General features: G+C 57.2%; 1 protein-coding gene across 1 annotated transcript in view; it reads left to right on the top strand.

The window, feature by feature from the left end:
- The window catches only part of CFAP46 (cilia and flagella associated protein 46), a 93,972-nt gene that overhangs the window by 29,381 nt on the left and 50,495 nt on the right, over nucleotides 1–14,096 (top strand). The window contains 7 exon segments of the mRNA XM_070363446.1: nucleotides 130–342; nucleotides 1,296–1,461; nucleotides 2,971–3,120; nucleotides 4,368–4,475; nucleotides 5,179–5,345; nucleotides 12,948–13,079; nucleotides 13,403–13,565. Of these exon segments, the coding sequence (XP_070219547.1) occupies nucleotides 130–342; nucleotides 1,296–1,461; nucleotides 2,971–3,120; nucleotides 4,368–4,475; nucleotides 5,179–5,345; nucleotides 12,948–13,079; nucleotides 13,403–13,565 (1,099 nt within the window).

The raw sequence follows: 14,096 nt of genomic DNA on the forward strand, positions 1-14,096 counted from the left end.
AAGAATGACGGGCAGCCCCGACAGGGCAGCCTTCTGAGCCCCGGCTCCAGGGACGGCTTCTGGCTGGTGTCTGAGTGCCAGCTTGGGCAGAGTCTGGCTCCCGGAGAGCCTGACGCACGCCTCCCACAGGAGCTGGGTCGAGGGCCTCTCGCAGTACGCCATGAACTGCTGGCTGCGCTCCGCCGACATCGGGCAGGAGATCCAGGAGCCGTGGATCGTGCAGAATGCCGTGGTCTATGTGCTGAACCACAACCACCACCTCATCAAGGCCGGGCGGCAGCGGGAGCTCCTGGACGCCTTGTACCACCTGCTGGGCATCATGAAGGCCGTGGGCCACAGCGGGTGCGTGAGGCTGCCCAGGCTCCGTCCTGCTGCTGCCAGAGACCCTGGGCTTCAGGCTGCGAGCCGGGGGGCAGACATGTGTCCCCTCGGGGGAGGGGCGTGCGGGGCCACTGGCACCCGGCAGGGATGGGGCTTCTGTCTTACTGGCCGTGCACCCCAGACAAGACACGCACCCCCTCTGAGCCACAGGGCAGCATGGGGGCATCGTTCGGGCGCCCTCATGCCCGCACGCGGATTCCCAGCCTGTCCCAATCTGTTCCAAGCAGAGGGATTCTGGGAAAGGTTGGCAGAGGCCAGAGTCTCACAGAGACAGGGCTGGAAACTGACCTGGGTGCCTGTGTTTCCTTATCCGGGGAGAAACGCCAAAGCATCAAGTCAGGTCAAAGGTCAAGGCTTTCCCTCATGATGAGCTTTTGAAGCCTTCTTTGTGTTTTTTGTTGGTTTGGCTTTTAGCCTAAACACTCAGATTTAAAGGTTTTCGATGGATCCTGAAGTAGGAAGGCTGGAGTGAATCAGGACCCAGAGATGTCTACACACGAGCACACAGCCAGAGTGGGCCATGGGGCAGGGGCCTGCCTGGTGCCCTCGGCTCTCCTCTGGGCACCAGACCCAGCAGGGTCCCCGGGACCGTGGGTGCTGGTGGGGGGGCGTGCCTCTCCTCCTCAGGCTGTCGTCTGCGTCTGTGCTCATACAGATCAGACGTGTTTGCCGGTTCTGGCGGTTCTGGCACTGAAACTTTTCAAAGAGAAGCAGGGAGATTCTGGCCCAAGCCCGCTTACCTGGCACCCGATGGAGGGCCTGCTAGACGGCCCAGTGGTGGGCATGCGCCCAGGCCCCACAGACTCCCTGGGGGTCCCGCCCATGCAGCACAGAGGTCGCCCTGCGGCCGGCCTTTCACAGCGCCACCGCGGCTCCCCTTGGGGCGGCCTGGCCTGGACGTGCTTGTCTTGCAGGGACTCGCTGCTGCTGGCAATGCTGTGCAGCGCACTCGCGCGAGGCCTGATCATCCACTGGATCCCTGCCCTGGCGCCAGAGAAGGCCAGGAAGCAGGCGCGCTCCAACCCGCTCCACACGCCGCTGGACCCCGAGGCTGCCTCTGAAGTCAGGGCCGCCGTGGAGGTACCTACGCCCAGCAGACAGGGCGGTGCGGGGAGGGCAGCTGAGGAAGTGAGGCTGGGGGCTTCTCAACTGCCCGCAAATGGGGCTGGGGGCGGGGGGTGGGTGGGCCATGCTTTCTCTAAAAATGAGGACTCTGTAGGGTCAGAGACATCCCTGCACGGCCCAGCCTGCAGAAAAATACGATGTGAGGCTGGAGAACAGGGCCAGTGTCGGTTCAGAGCAGGACACTGCAGAATCGAACACAAAACGCGGACCCCGGACAACGTCAGTTCCACAGTGACCAAGGTGGGGGGATGCTTATCCCCTGACTTTACCACCCGGTGGCGTGGACTGGGGTAGCCATCCCAGCCAAGAAGGATGGGAGTTGATGGTGCTGACCAACACCTGGTGACCACCACCCCACACGAGTCCACATGAAGGAGAGTGAGTTCCCGCAGCTGCCCTGAGTCTGGGCCCAGAGCAGCACCTCCTGCGGGGGGGTACAAAGACCACCTCTGCCCCGTGCTGTAGGCCCGGCTGTGACACAGGATGGGGAGAAAGGTCAAAGGAGCTGCCGTGTCAGGCTGCAGGGGCGCCTGGGCCCCAGGCAAACTGGGCCGGCTGCAGTATCTGGGAGGGATGGCAGAGCTGGGTGGAGTGGGTGAGGGCTCGGGCAGAGGGCAGAAGGCAGCGACTTGTGAGGCTCCCAGGGATCCCACCAGACAGGGAGGGGTGAGCCTGGGCCGCCCTTGCTGGTGCCTGTCCGATGGCTTCCAGACCATCCAGGAGAGCAGGCCATGAGGCACGACTGTTCTATGGCTGGGTATCTGGCAGGAAGAGCCAGGCCAGCGTGCCCATGGAGGGCAGGTGACTGGATCTGGGATCCACCATGCCCTCTGCTGTGGGGTCTGATGGGAAGGGGTCTTCCCAGGCTAGCCCAGGAAGGGGGTGTCATTGGCCAGGCTGTGCAGAGGAACAGCAGGGGCAGACCCGTCAGCCCCCTGGGTTTCTGAGCTGCAGGGTCCTGAGCAGTTCACGAAAGACAGGTGTTCATGTTACACTTTTGGGGAAAAATGAAACCTCAGCAAACATGGAGCAAAATGGGGCCCGTGGTTAGTGCACGGCATGGTGGCTGCAGGGGCCAAGCCTGTGGCCGGTGATGGGGTTCCACCCCCAGTGACAGATAGGGAGCCATGGCCTCAGTCACGGCAGGCGGGGCAGGAGCGCAGAGGCAGCATCAGCCACTGGGTCGCGGTCCGTGGGGACCGGCGGTGCTGTGGGGACCTGATGGCAACACCAGGGGCTGGGCTCGCCACGGGGTGAGGGCACGAGGGGGTGAGGGCACGAGGGGGTGAGGGCACGAGAGGACGCGGCCGCAGCCGCCGCGCCTCATCGCCTCGGGGCTGGGCCTGTGTGGACCACTTTGCCGGCTGGACCGAGAGCCAGGTCCACTTGTTTTTGCAGATGGGGTCTTGGCCCGGGTTCCCTGTTTGGATTCAGGTATTGTGAACAAGAGCCCCTCCATTTCAGATCTGCGAGTTTGCCCTGAACCTGACCAACGGGATGGAGCCCGAGGAGGTGGTGCCCGTGAGTGCCCGGCAGCAGCTCATTGCAACGTGGGTGAAGGGCAAGCAGCTCCTGCAGCAGCAGATCGGGCCACGGCTGGGCGTGGAGGAACAGGTGCTACGAGCGGCCTGGGGGCGGGGCCTGCTGGGGGCGGGGCCATGTTGGAGGCGGGGCCGTTCTGGGGGCGGGGCCGTGCTGGGAGGCTTCCCGCTGGAGGCTCTGTCCTGGCTGTGGCTGCCACCCCTAGGGATGGGACAGAAGGCTTTCTCGAGCTGCCTGGCCACAGCCTCCCCTCCTTCCTCCAGCCGATGGCCGTGGTTCTAACTGTCCACCAAGAGTGTTGGGCTTCTCGGGCACTGTCCACCTGCTGTGATACCTCACTTGGGCTTATCTGGAGGCACCAGGCCAGAGGGGCCTTGGCAGGGCCCTGCAGCCCTTGAGCTGTGAGCAGAAGACCACGGGAGTGAGGGGTGGGGAGCATCTGGGGACCCAGCAGGCGGGGCCGGGACACGGACGGAGCCCACGGGAGGCTCCGTCGGCCCAGCTGGACCAAGACACGCTGGTTCAGGTGGGAAGTGAGGCTGGCGAGAGTGTGGCCCTCAGGGAGGGGCATCTAAGCTTGGCAGGAGCGAGCATGCATTGGAGCCGGTTCAAGGAGGTGGCCCGCAGGCACAGGGCCACCCGCTGTGCCTGCCAGTTGCCCCCCATGTCTGGCTGGGTCAGCTAGCTGCCCAATCACCTTAGGGGCTGTAGTGCCTGCTCCCGTTTATCTCATGAAAAGATAACTTGGAAACAGGAAGGAAGGAAGGAAGGGAAGGGAAAGTTGCTCAGTCATATCTGACTCTTTGTGACCCCAGGGACTATACAGTCCATGGAATTCTCCAGGCCAGAATACTGGAGTGGGTAGCCTTTCCCTTCTCCAGGGTATCTTCCCTACCCAGAGATGGAACCCAGGTCTCCTGCACTGCAGGCGGATTCTTTATCGGCTGAGCCACGAGGGAAGTCCTTGTAGCTTCCCTCGTTGCCAAGTCTTTTGCTTCCCTCGTAGCTCAGTCGGTAAAGAATCTGCCTGCAATGCAGGAGACCTGGGTTTGATTCCTGGGCTGGGAAGATCCCCTGGAGAAGGAAATGGCAACCCACTCCAGGATTCTGGCCTGGAGAATCCCGTGGACAGAGGAGCCTGGCAGGCTCGGGGTCACAAGAGTCTGGCACAACTTAGTGACTAAACCATCTCGGAGACAGACTTTCCCACTAATTGCTGCTATTGTCGCTGAAGAGCCGCTGTCACAGGGCTCACGTCCCAAGTATTCCAGGCTCTCCAGCCCCCGGGCCTCACGGCCTCGGTGCCTTCCTCCCATCAGAGCACCAATGAGGACATCAACTGCACAACCAGAGTTCTTGTCGCTCTGGAGATGTACTCCTGCAACGGGCTGGGCCTCATGGACTTCACTGTGCCCCCCTTAGCCCAGGTAGGTGTCCCCCCACCCTAGAGGTGTCCCCTGCTCCCACAGATGTGTCAGCTCATATCCCACAGGTGTCCCCTCCCCCACAGGTGTTCCCTCCCCACAGGTGTCCCCTCTCCCCACAGGTGTCACCCCACCCCCAGGTATCACTTCCTCTCACAGGTGTCACCTCACAGCCCAGCTGTCACCTCCCCTACAGGTGTCCCCTCCCCACAGGTGTCCCCTCCCTCCCCCAGCCCAGGGTGGTGTCACTAGGCGTCTGGTGGGCATACCCAGGGGCTGTGCCCTGACAAGCCTACCCGACTCGGGTGCTTATTTGAACCCTGTAGTTGAGACAAGGAACGTGGTAGAGGGCCGAGCCCCGTGCTGGAGTCCCACCCACGTCTTCAGCACAGCACTCACCCGCCTCCAGCAGCGCCGAGGTTCCGTCGGGGCCTCCGAGTCTGGTTTCCTGAGGGCTATGTCTGTGCTTCTCCACACTCTGCCCAGGGCAGGGCTGCCTGTGTGGCAGGAAAGCAGTGTGGACCCTGGGACATTTGTCCCCGACCTGCCAACCCACCCGGGCTTGGCCGAGGTTGGCAGCTAGTGCTTCACCTTCATGGGTGGCTCAGCCAAGACCAAGTGACCAGTGGACCCGGGGGAGGCCAGCTTGCATGCTGGCAGCAGAGACATCCCCCACTCAGAGACACGCCCTCCTCTACGCGGGCAGCTGGTGAAGATGGCCTCAGAGTGCGCCTGGTCCGACCTCCTGGTGGAGTTGCAGACCCTGATGCGGCTAACCCACTTCACCTACATGGCCCGGGACCACGAGGCCACCATGGCCTGCTCACAGAAGGCCATCCAGATGGGCATCAAGTACCTCCGGACCTTCAATCCGTGAGTCACCCTGGGCCTGACCTGTGCCCCGTGATGAGGCACCTCCACCGGGGCTCACCCCCCACCAGACAGGCCCCACAGCCGCCCCACGCCTCCCAGCCCCATGTCTGCCAGGGCGATACCTCATCCGGGGGCCCTGGGAAGCCGTGCTCAGCAGCATCCTGGGGGCAGAGAGGTGGAAAGGGTCTCACAGCTCAACCCATGGCTCCAGAGAGGAAGCTTCGTTTAAAGTGGTTTTGAGCCGGTGACTTAGGAGGCCAAGTAAATTCAGAAGTAATTAAACGGTGATTACAGTGAAAGGAAAATGTCCCCCGCCCCTAACCTGGCTCCTCTCTACCTGAGTGCTGCTGGCAGCCGGCTCTCCAGGACCCCCGTGCCGTCCGGACGCTTCCTCAAAGCCCCGTCTGTGGCCCTGTGCCCCAGGCTCCCTTCAGCTCACAGGTAGTCAGGGCACTCAAGTCTTCCTTCTTTGCTATCGTGAGTATTTCTGCTGTAAAGACTGTTTTCCTTGAGGCTCTTCTCTTCAAGTTATCCCCTGAGTTTATTTCCTAAAAGAGGGGGTCCTGGACCCCCAGTCAGGAAGCCACCCACTGTGGCGGCAGGGCTAGGCTGGCGGCGCAGGCCCGGATCCAAGTCTCTGCTTGTGAAAGATTTCCAGACGCCGCACCCTGGCCTCACTGCAGGGTGAGGTGTATCAGATGGGGCCATGGGTTCAGGGAAGATGAGGGGGCGGCCAGCCCAGGTGCCCAGCGTGGGGAGACAGAGAAGGCGCGGGGGTAACACAGAGTACCTGGTTGCCCGGCGGGACGCCTGACACCAGGCAGGGACTTGGAGTTCTCGGAAGTCTTGCTGGGGTTCCCCCCAGACACTGGCGTCCCCTGACCACTGTAAAGCTGTACCCATCAGCAAATAAGCCGCATTCATCACGCGTGAACTGAGGTTTCTCAGAGTTTTAAAAGGTTTCAGCTTTAAAGAGAACACCAACAGGAAGAAATAAGGAAAATTGCTTAGGATGAGAGTGCCATAATAATATAATGGCCAGCTATATCCCAGGAAAGGCAGGTTCATTCAGGGAACAGCAGAAGAATTGCACTTCGGTAAATGCAAACTTTGATGGATGACAGAAAATCCAGAAAACAAGGAGGGGCGCTTGCGTTTATATGGAAAAGGGGTGTCGGGAGGGCCTGCAGTGACCGGAGTCATTGGAGGAGCTGGGGGTCTGAAGCGCAGAAGGCTTCCTTTTGGCTGGCTGTGACCGTCTCTACTGGCTGGGCTGTCACAGAGTGGGAGGGGCGGAGGCACTTTCTCTGCCTCCATCTGGACAGTAAGTAGAGGCACCTGTCTGGGGCGTGTGGGCGGGGCGCCCTCCTGTCTGGGGCGTGTGGGCGGGGCACCCTCCTATCCCCAGTGTGTCGTGGGGGTGCCTTCCTATCTTGGGCGTGTGGTGGTGGCGCCTTCCTGTCTGGGGTAACTGAGGTGCATGGGGGCATGGGACCTCCCCCACAGGCCTGGCCCAACTCAACTGTGGCTGAGGCCTCTGATTCATTCCACAGATCATCTGATGATCTGAATGAACATTAAAAAAGTAAATAGTTTCCAATATCTTGAGAAGATGTAACATTTAAAGATTAAAATATGGTATTATGGAAAAGGACATCCCTTGTAGCTCAGTTGGTAAAGATTCTGCCTGCAGTGCAGGAGACCCAGGTTCAGTCCCTGGGTTGGGAAGATCCCCTGGAGAGGGAAATGGCAACTCACTCCAGTATCCTTGCCTGGAAAATCTCACGAACAGAAGAGCCTGGTGTGCTGCAGTCCATGGGGTCGCAAAGAGTCAGGCACGACTGAATGACTAACACTTACTTATTATGGAGAAGGAATAAGAAGGAAACGGATTAAAGAGCTCTTGAGAATTAGAAAGGTAATTTCTGAAAGTGAAAGTAAAGTCAGTGAAGAACTAGAGGATGAAGTGTGAGGAAATCTCTCAGAAAATATATAAAGAAGGACAGATGGAAAACGTGTCAAAAAAGCCGGAGGATGTGTGGGGACTGTACTGGAGACCCAGCACCCAGCTGTCGGGATTACAGGAAGAGGGAGGAAGAAGTTCCTAAGAGGAATTAAGGAAAGAGTGGCGCAGGAGAGCTCCCTGAGCAGGGGGCTGACTCTCACGACTGACTCTCCAACACTATGGCCAGTGAGAAGATTGAAGAGATACGTCCAAATGCATCACAGGATAGTCAGGTCATAAGAAGGATATCCTATAGCTTTTAGAAGGAAGCTTATCTGCAAAGAAGTAGGAAATAGAAATGCAACCGTCTTCTCAGGAACCATCAGTTGAAGCTAAAAGAAAATAGAGTGGTCTAAGTGGAAGTAGATTTCTACATGTAATTCTAACTCACCCAAACTTTCAGGCATCCGGGTAAAGAAAGTTACTTTCAAACAGAAAACGTATTTGCCATACATCTGTTTCTAGAAAGTTACTTGAGAAAACACTCTGGAAAAATGAGGGAGTAAACCAAGAAAGGAAGAGATGTCGGGGGCTGCAGATAAGAGATTCAATCCAGAAAAGTTGCCGAGCTGTGCTGCTGGCTGAGGGCCACCTCTGCCAGGATGTAGGGGCAGGACCAGAGGAGCAAGAAGGGAGAAAAGGCAATTGGAAACGCCAGGAAACAGGAAAGTAATATACTGCTTGACTCTTCAGTGAAACACATTGACATCATCATGGTGTTTATTGATACTTCTGTGTTAGGACTAGCATTTTGACAAGATTTATCCATGGCTACCCAATAAAATGTAAGGGCTACCAGTTTTAACAGCACAAAAACACAGGGAAAGCACAGCTAACATACTTCAGCAGTGGGGAGAGGACGGGGTGAGGCCGCGTCGGGGAGCTGGAAGCGGGACGTCCTGGAGGTCTGCGGGTCACTCCGAGGTACAGAGATAATAAAGGGGAAATCAAAGCAACGCCAGGGCCAGTGTGTTAGTAAGTCGGGAAAAGGGCAGAGGACGGTCTGAGGAGGCCATACTCTGTGTTCTCCACGGTGAGACTTCTGTCGCTTATGTGTAAAATTCATAAACCTCCCGCTTTGGAGAGCTGAAGAGTGGGGTCAGCTCTGGCTGGGAAGCAGACTGGGTGCTGGGTGGAAAGTTCTTAACCACGTAGTAGGTGCCACGTGATAAAAATTCAGAAGCTGATTTTAAAAGAAAGAAAAAGCTACGAGGAGAGTCAGTGCTGCATTGTCTTCAGCGACTGATGAGGCTGACGTCAGTGCTTGTTGCAGGCACGGCAGGGCTTCTCAAGGCCCACGGTGGCAGGGCGCCCGTCCATCTTTGTTTCATCAGAGATTCTTAAATTGAGTTTCATTTTAAAACAGCAACTCCTAGCGTAATAAACTAGGCTATAAATATAAATGTTTACATATGGCAATAAAGGGCAGGTTATATGAGACTGAAAGTTTGGTTTTCACTAAAGACCTGTGAGAACTCATTTGTAGACTACTGCTGCCCTCTCGTGGTGGCCTGTGTCACTGCACTCAGTGGGGCCACCCCTCCTGGGGCTTGACCGTGGACTAGACCGTTCCCTCACCCACAGTGAGCACCGGCTGCGTGCAGGCCTGGAGCTGGGCGCTGGGAGGCTGAAGAGGCAGAGACCAGCGGTCTCTAAAGGGGGTGCCACACTTCACATGGCCCTGCTGGAAGGGGGTGCCACACTTCACATGACCCTACTGGCCGCTCAAGGCCCTGGCCTTGGCCCTGGCCCTAGTCAGCAAGATCCTCAATCAACTTCAGCCCTGTGGCATGTGCTGCAAATGATTCACCTTAAAAAAAATGTGTGTGTATATATATACACTCACACACACACACACATACACATTTCAAAATTTTATGCTGTTTTTTTCTATTTTGCAAGTTATATAAACTGTGGAATTGGTCACAGAGTAATTTTTATGATGGCATTTCACAACAGTAGTGCAAATAGTTTTCAGATCTTGGTGAAAAGTAGTGCAGTCACTAGTCAGCCAGTGTTCTCACATGGACACATGGCACACAGTGGGGCTCACACGGTTGTGCTCTTGCGACCCGTGGACAGCAGCCCGCCAGGCTCCTTTGTGCATGGGATTCTCGAGGCGAGAATACTGGGGTGCGTTGCCATGCCCTCCTCCAGGGCAAGTGTGTAATCACCCGAATCAGTTTCATGTTTATCCTATTAATGTAACATACAAACTTCACATGGACCCCTAAAGTAAACCAACATAGCTTACCTTTCTACTTTGTTAGCGTCTTTATTTAACATAATCATCATCACTGTTGGGTCTTTATATGAATTTAAGTCACTTTTTCTGCCAGTTCTAGCCATGACACATAATGGATCTCATATGCTTCTGCTATTAAAATTGTAAAACTTGAGAAAATACATGAAACATCTGTTTCCAGACACTGGCCAGCAGATGGCCCAGGGCAGCACTTCCTGCAGGAAGAGTCCATCAGACATGAACTGCACGTGCAGCCTCTGCCTGGGGTAGGGAGGTGGAGGAGCCCGGACAGAAGAAACAGCGAGGGGGCTGGAGATCAAAGCCGGGGGCTGCCGGGGCGGCTGGACCCCACAGGACGCGGGGCGGGAGGAGGCTCCTGGGGGAGAAGGCGCAATGCATGCCTGGCAGAAGCCAGTGACAGAGATGAGGGAGTTCCTGGGCCGACCCAGGAGTCAGGGAGTGCCCACTGAACCTCCCCTGTTAGGAAGAGCAGGCCTTAGGGGCAGGGCTGTAAGGGCTCTGCGAGACATACCCTGAAGCCTGACCCAGAGCTCAGTCGGATAAGGATGAGCCACAAGGAAATTCACTGGCTGCCGGCTGCCAGGGTGAAACCCAATCTCCCTTTAAAGAAGGCTATCTCAGCCACGCTCTGAACAACACAGCCCCCCACCCCTAGTGCCCAGCATGGCAGCAAAAGCCGCTAGACACATGGAAACATGAAAACGTGTGTGGCCCAGGAGGAAAGGCGGTCAGCAGGCTCAGACGTGACTCAGGTGGTGGAGTCAGCAGACGGTGGACTTAAAACAGTGATTATAAATACAAGAAAGGATTTTAATAAACAAATTAGTGTATAGGTGGGGAATTTCAACAAAGAAATGGGAACTACAATAAAGAACTAGGGAAAACTCTAGAAGTGACAAGTATGATCTCTAGCATGGACACATCACTGGGAGGGCCTGGACACTGGTCAGCAGACATGGAAACCGAAGTACAGGAAGAAAGGCTGAAAAACAGGAGCAGCGCCTTCGGGGGAGGGGGCTGCAGCCGCACCAGTGCAGGTGGGGTCTTGGAAGGTCAGAGGGCAAGGTGGAAATTGTCTCAAATTGAATTAAAGATATCAACATGGAGATCCAGGATTTTCAGTGAACCCCACGCAGGATAAACATATAAAGGAAACCGCACCTGTATTTATTGTAGTCAAATCGCTGGACTACACACCCAAAGGTGACAGAAAACCCAGAAAGGAAGGTGGAAGGGAAATAGACACATGGCACACAGGGATGAGGTCCGAGTTCTCATCGGGAGCAATGTAGCCCATTTTAAGTGGTAAAAAGCAAAAGCCTGGTTAATCTAGAACTCTGTGTACACCAACAATAGTCTTCAGTGAATGAAGGCAAAATCAAGACATTTTAGATTCATTAAAACTGAGGGACTCCATCCCCAGAAGAGCCAGCGCGGAACACAGTGTGCTAAGGAGGTTGTCCTGCACGAAGGAGGGTGGTCCCTGATGGAGACTCCGCTCGGGAAGCAGCGACAAACGCCTGAGGGGTGGATGAGCGGCTGAGGGTGCACGGTTGTTCCCCTCTTCAGTTCCTTAAAAGACACTCAACTGTGTGCTGTGCTAAGTCGCTTCAGTCATGTCTGACTCGTTGGGACCCCGTGGACTGTAGCCCACCAGGCTCCTCTGCCCATGGGGATTCTCCAGGCAAGAAGACTGGAGTGGGTTGCCATTCCCTTCTCCAGGGGACCTTCCTGACCCAGGGATCAACCGCGCATCTCTTACGTCTCCTGCATTAGCAGGCAGGTTCTTTACTACTAGCACCGCCTGGGAAGCCCTTAAAAGGCACATGCTGTTTTAAAACAAATATATGTTGTGCTATGAGATTGTTGACAAATGTGGAAGTAAAGTGTGTGACGGTGCCTACACAGAGAGTGGGCTTGAGAGACACACGCGTGTGGTGGTCTCCTGTCATCGGTGCAGGGACGTGACATCAGTTAACCAGACTGTGATTCGTGAAGGGTGTGCTGTGATCACTAGAGCAAGTACTACAAACACAAGAAAAGAAAAGCTTATAATGGAAAACCCAGTGGAGAAGATAAAGTCGGATACTAACAAATATTCGATTAACCCAAAAGGGGGTGGAAAGACACAGAACATACGAGACAAAAGGAAAGCAGTGAAGTGGAAGGTTGAACCTGAGCACGTCAAAGAAGGTATTAAAGTCAACAGACCAACACTCAGGTACAAGGCAGAGGTTACCCCAGTGGACGCAAAAAGCAAGACCCATCTGGAAGCCGTTTTCAAGAGAGACGCTCCAAATACAGAGACATAGAGGAACAGTTTAAGGGGGCAGAAGGTGGACTCTGCCGGCCTCGGGTGTAAGGAGCACTGGTGGGGCTGTAGGAAGTGTGATCAGAGACAAGGTTCAATCAGCAAGAAAATGTAAAATCCTAAGTGTGTATATAACGGCAGAGCTTCAGAAATCAAATAATTAGACACATGACAATTACAGCTGTAGATGTCAACATTCTTCTCCAGTGGCGGACAGAAGAAAAGAACACTCAGCAGATCACCCAGCTGTCCTTGACAGACTCTCCCCAAGGACCCTGTCCTGGTCTTCAGGTCTCCAGGATGCCAAGGCCCACTCGGGTGGGCTCTCCCCCACCTCCCGGGGGATGGAGCCAGCTTGCCATTCATCCCTAGAGTGGACTTGACCGGGCCCTGCAGACCCTGATCCTTGCAGGCTGAGGAGCAGCCTCCTTCTCCCCTGGACTCCTGATGGACAGGGTGGCCGAGTAGCTGGCGGCTCCTGCATTCAGGTCCCTGGCTTCAGGGTGTCCCGGCCATGGGGAGGTGGGTCTCCCCAGGAACCAGTGCTTTTCTCCTGGAGTGAGTCTGGTGCCCCCAGGCCAAGCTGCAGGAATGCATGTCTTGTGAGTGCACGAGCCGCTGAGAGGAGAGGGCTCGTGGCACCTGATGTTGCGGAGTGTGAACTGTAGGCTCTCAGTTCTCAGCGCAGAGCCAAGGCCGCTGAACAAGGCCTGCTCTGCGGCCTGGGGACAGGGCCCCCTTGCTCCCGCAGGGCCGGACCTCGCCTGGGGCGGGGCCTCCTTCCACTCACATTGCCGGGCAAGACACCCTACAAAGTAGCCATTCAGACATCAGTTTATGATTCTGTCTCATGACTCTGCGGGTTGGCTGGACTCAGCGGTTAGTTCTGGTTCCGGGACGTTCACGGGCTTACTCTGGATGCCCCCAGCACCCTCCCCCACCAGGCGGCTCCTGGGGCTCTCCCCTTCTGCAGCACCTTCCCGGGAGCCTCCTGTGAGCGAGGCGCTTGTCTGTCTCCAGGGTGGAAGTTCAGCTGCTGGCGGAGATGCTGAGCTCGGTGGCCTGCATCCAGGGCAGGAGCATCATGGAGAACCTCAAGGGGCGGAAGCAGCTGCGCCTGGCAGCCGCCAAGGCCTTCATCGAAAGCGCCAGGTGCGCCTCGGCTCTCGAGGGCCACTTGCCGTGGGTGGAGATGCTGGGGACCACGGCGCGTGGTGTTCCGTGGGACTGTCCCCGAGGCCCTCCCCTCCCCGGGGGCCCTGTGGCCAGGGTCATCTCCTGCCCCGTGCAGCGATCCCCAGTCCACCCCCAGGATCCCAGGCGGCATGAACGGCTGAGCTGGGATGGGCCCAAGAAACCGGGAGCGGAGGGTGGTGAGCGGTCACAGCAAGGCTGCGGAGGATCCCGTCCAGGCCCTGCGGAGCTGACCTGGGCTCCCACCGCCAGCGCCGGTCTAGGCCAGGCCTTCCCCGCAGGTTTGCAGGCGTCGCAGGGAGCAGCGCCCTGGTGATGCTGGCCGCCCGGCACTACTGGAACACCTGGCTCCCGCTGCTGTCCTCCGCCGGCAGCCGGAAGAAGTGCAAGAGCGCCACCCAGAGGATCATCAGCATCATCAACAAGACGGAGGCCAGGAAGCAGGTGCTGGGGCGCCGCTCGTCCTGCCGCCTCCTGGGGAGAGGCAGGCGCCGCGGAGCCAGGAGGGCGAGGAACCCGGCGGGCGGCCGCCTGGGGCGGGGGGCGTGACATCGCCGAGGCCGCAGCGGGGCAGGCAGGGGGCTGCACGGCCTCCCGCCCCCTCACCGAAAGCTCCAGTATGAGAGCGGAGAGGAGGCAGGCCGGGGGCACAGCCCACCCTGGCCCAGGGAGGCCCCCCGGGGGACGGAAGGCGTCTGGGGCCCCTGGGGCGCGGCCTCCCCGCTGCCCCGTCATCATGTGGCAGGGCGGTCGTGGCCCAGGGAGCGGCTCAGTGGGCCGCACTCAGCGCCGCACAGCTGTGAGCTTCTCATAGCTTTATTGCGTTGAGGGGTTTCCCCCCACTCCTAGTTTTCTGGGAGATGTGATGAAATTATTTCGGATTTTGTCAACGGCCTTTTCTCCATCAGTTGAGATGACCGTGTGGTTTTCTCCTTTATTCCTTGTATTAATGCATTCTTTATGTGGGACTACCCT

This window comes from Bos mutus, chromosome 26 (genome assembly GCF_027580195.1).
Source record: "Bos mutus isolate GX-2022 chromosome 26, NWIPB_WYAK_1.1, whole genome shotgun sequence".
Classification (NCBI taxonomy): Eukaryota; Metazoa; Chordata; class Mammalia; order Artiodactyla; family Bovidae; genus Bos; species Bos mutus.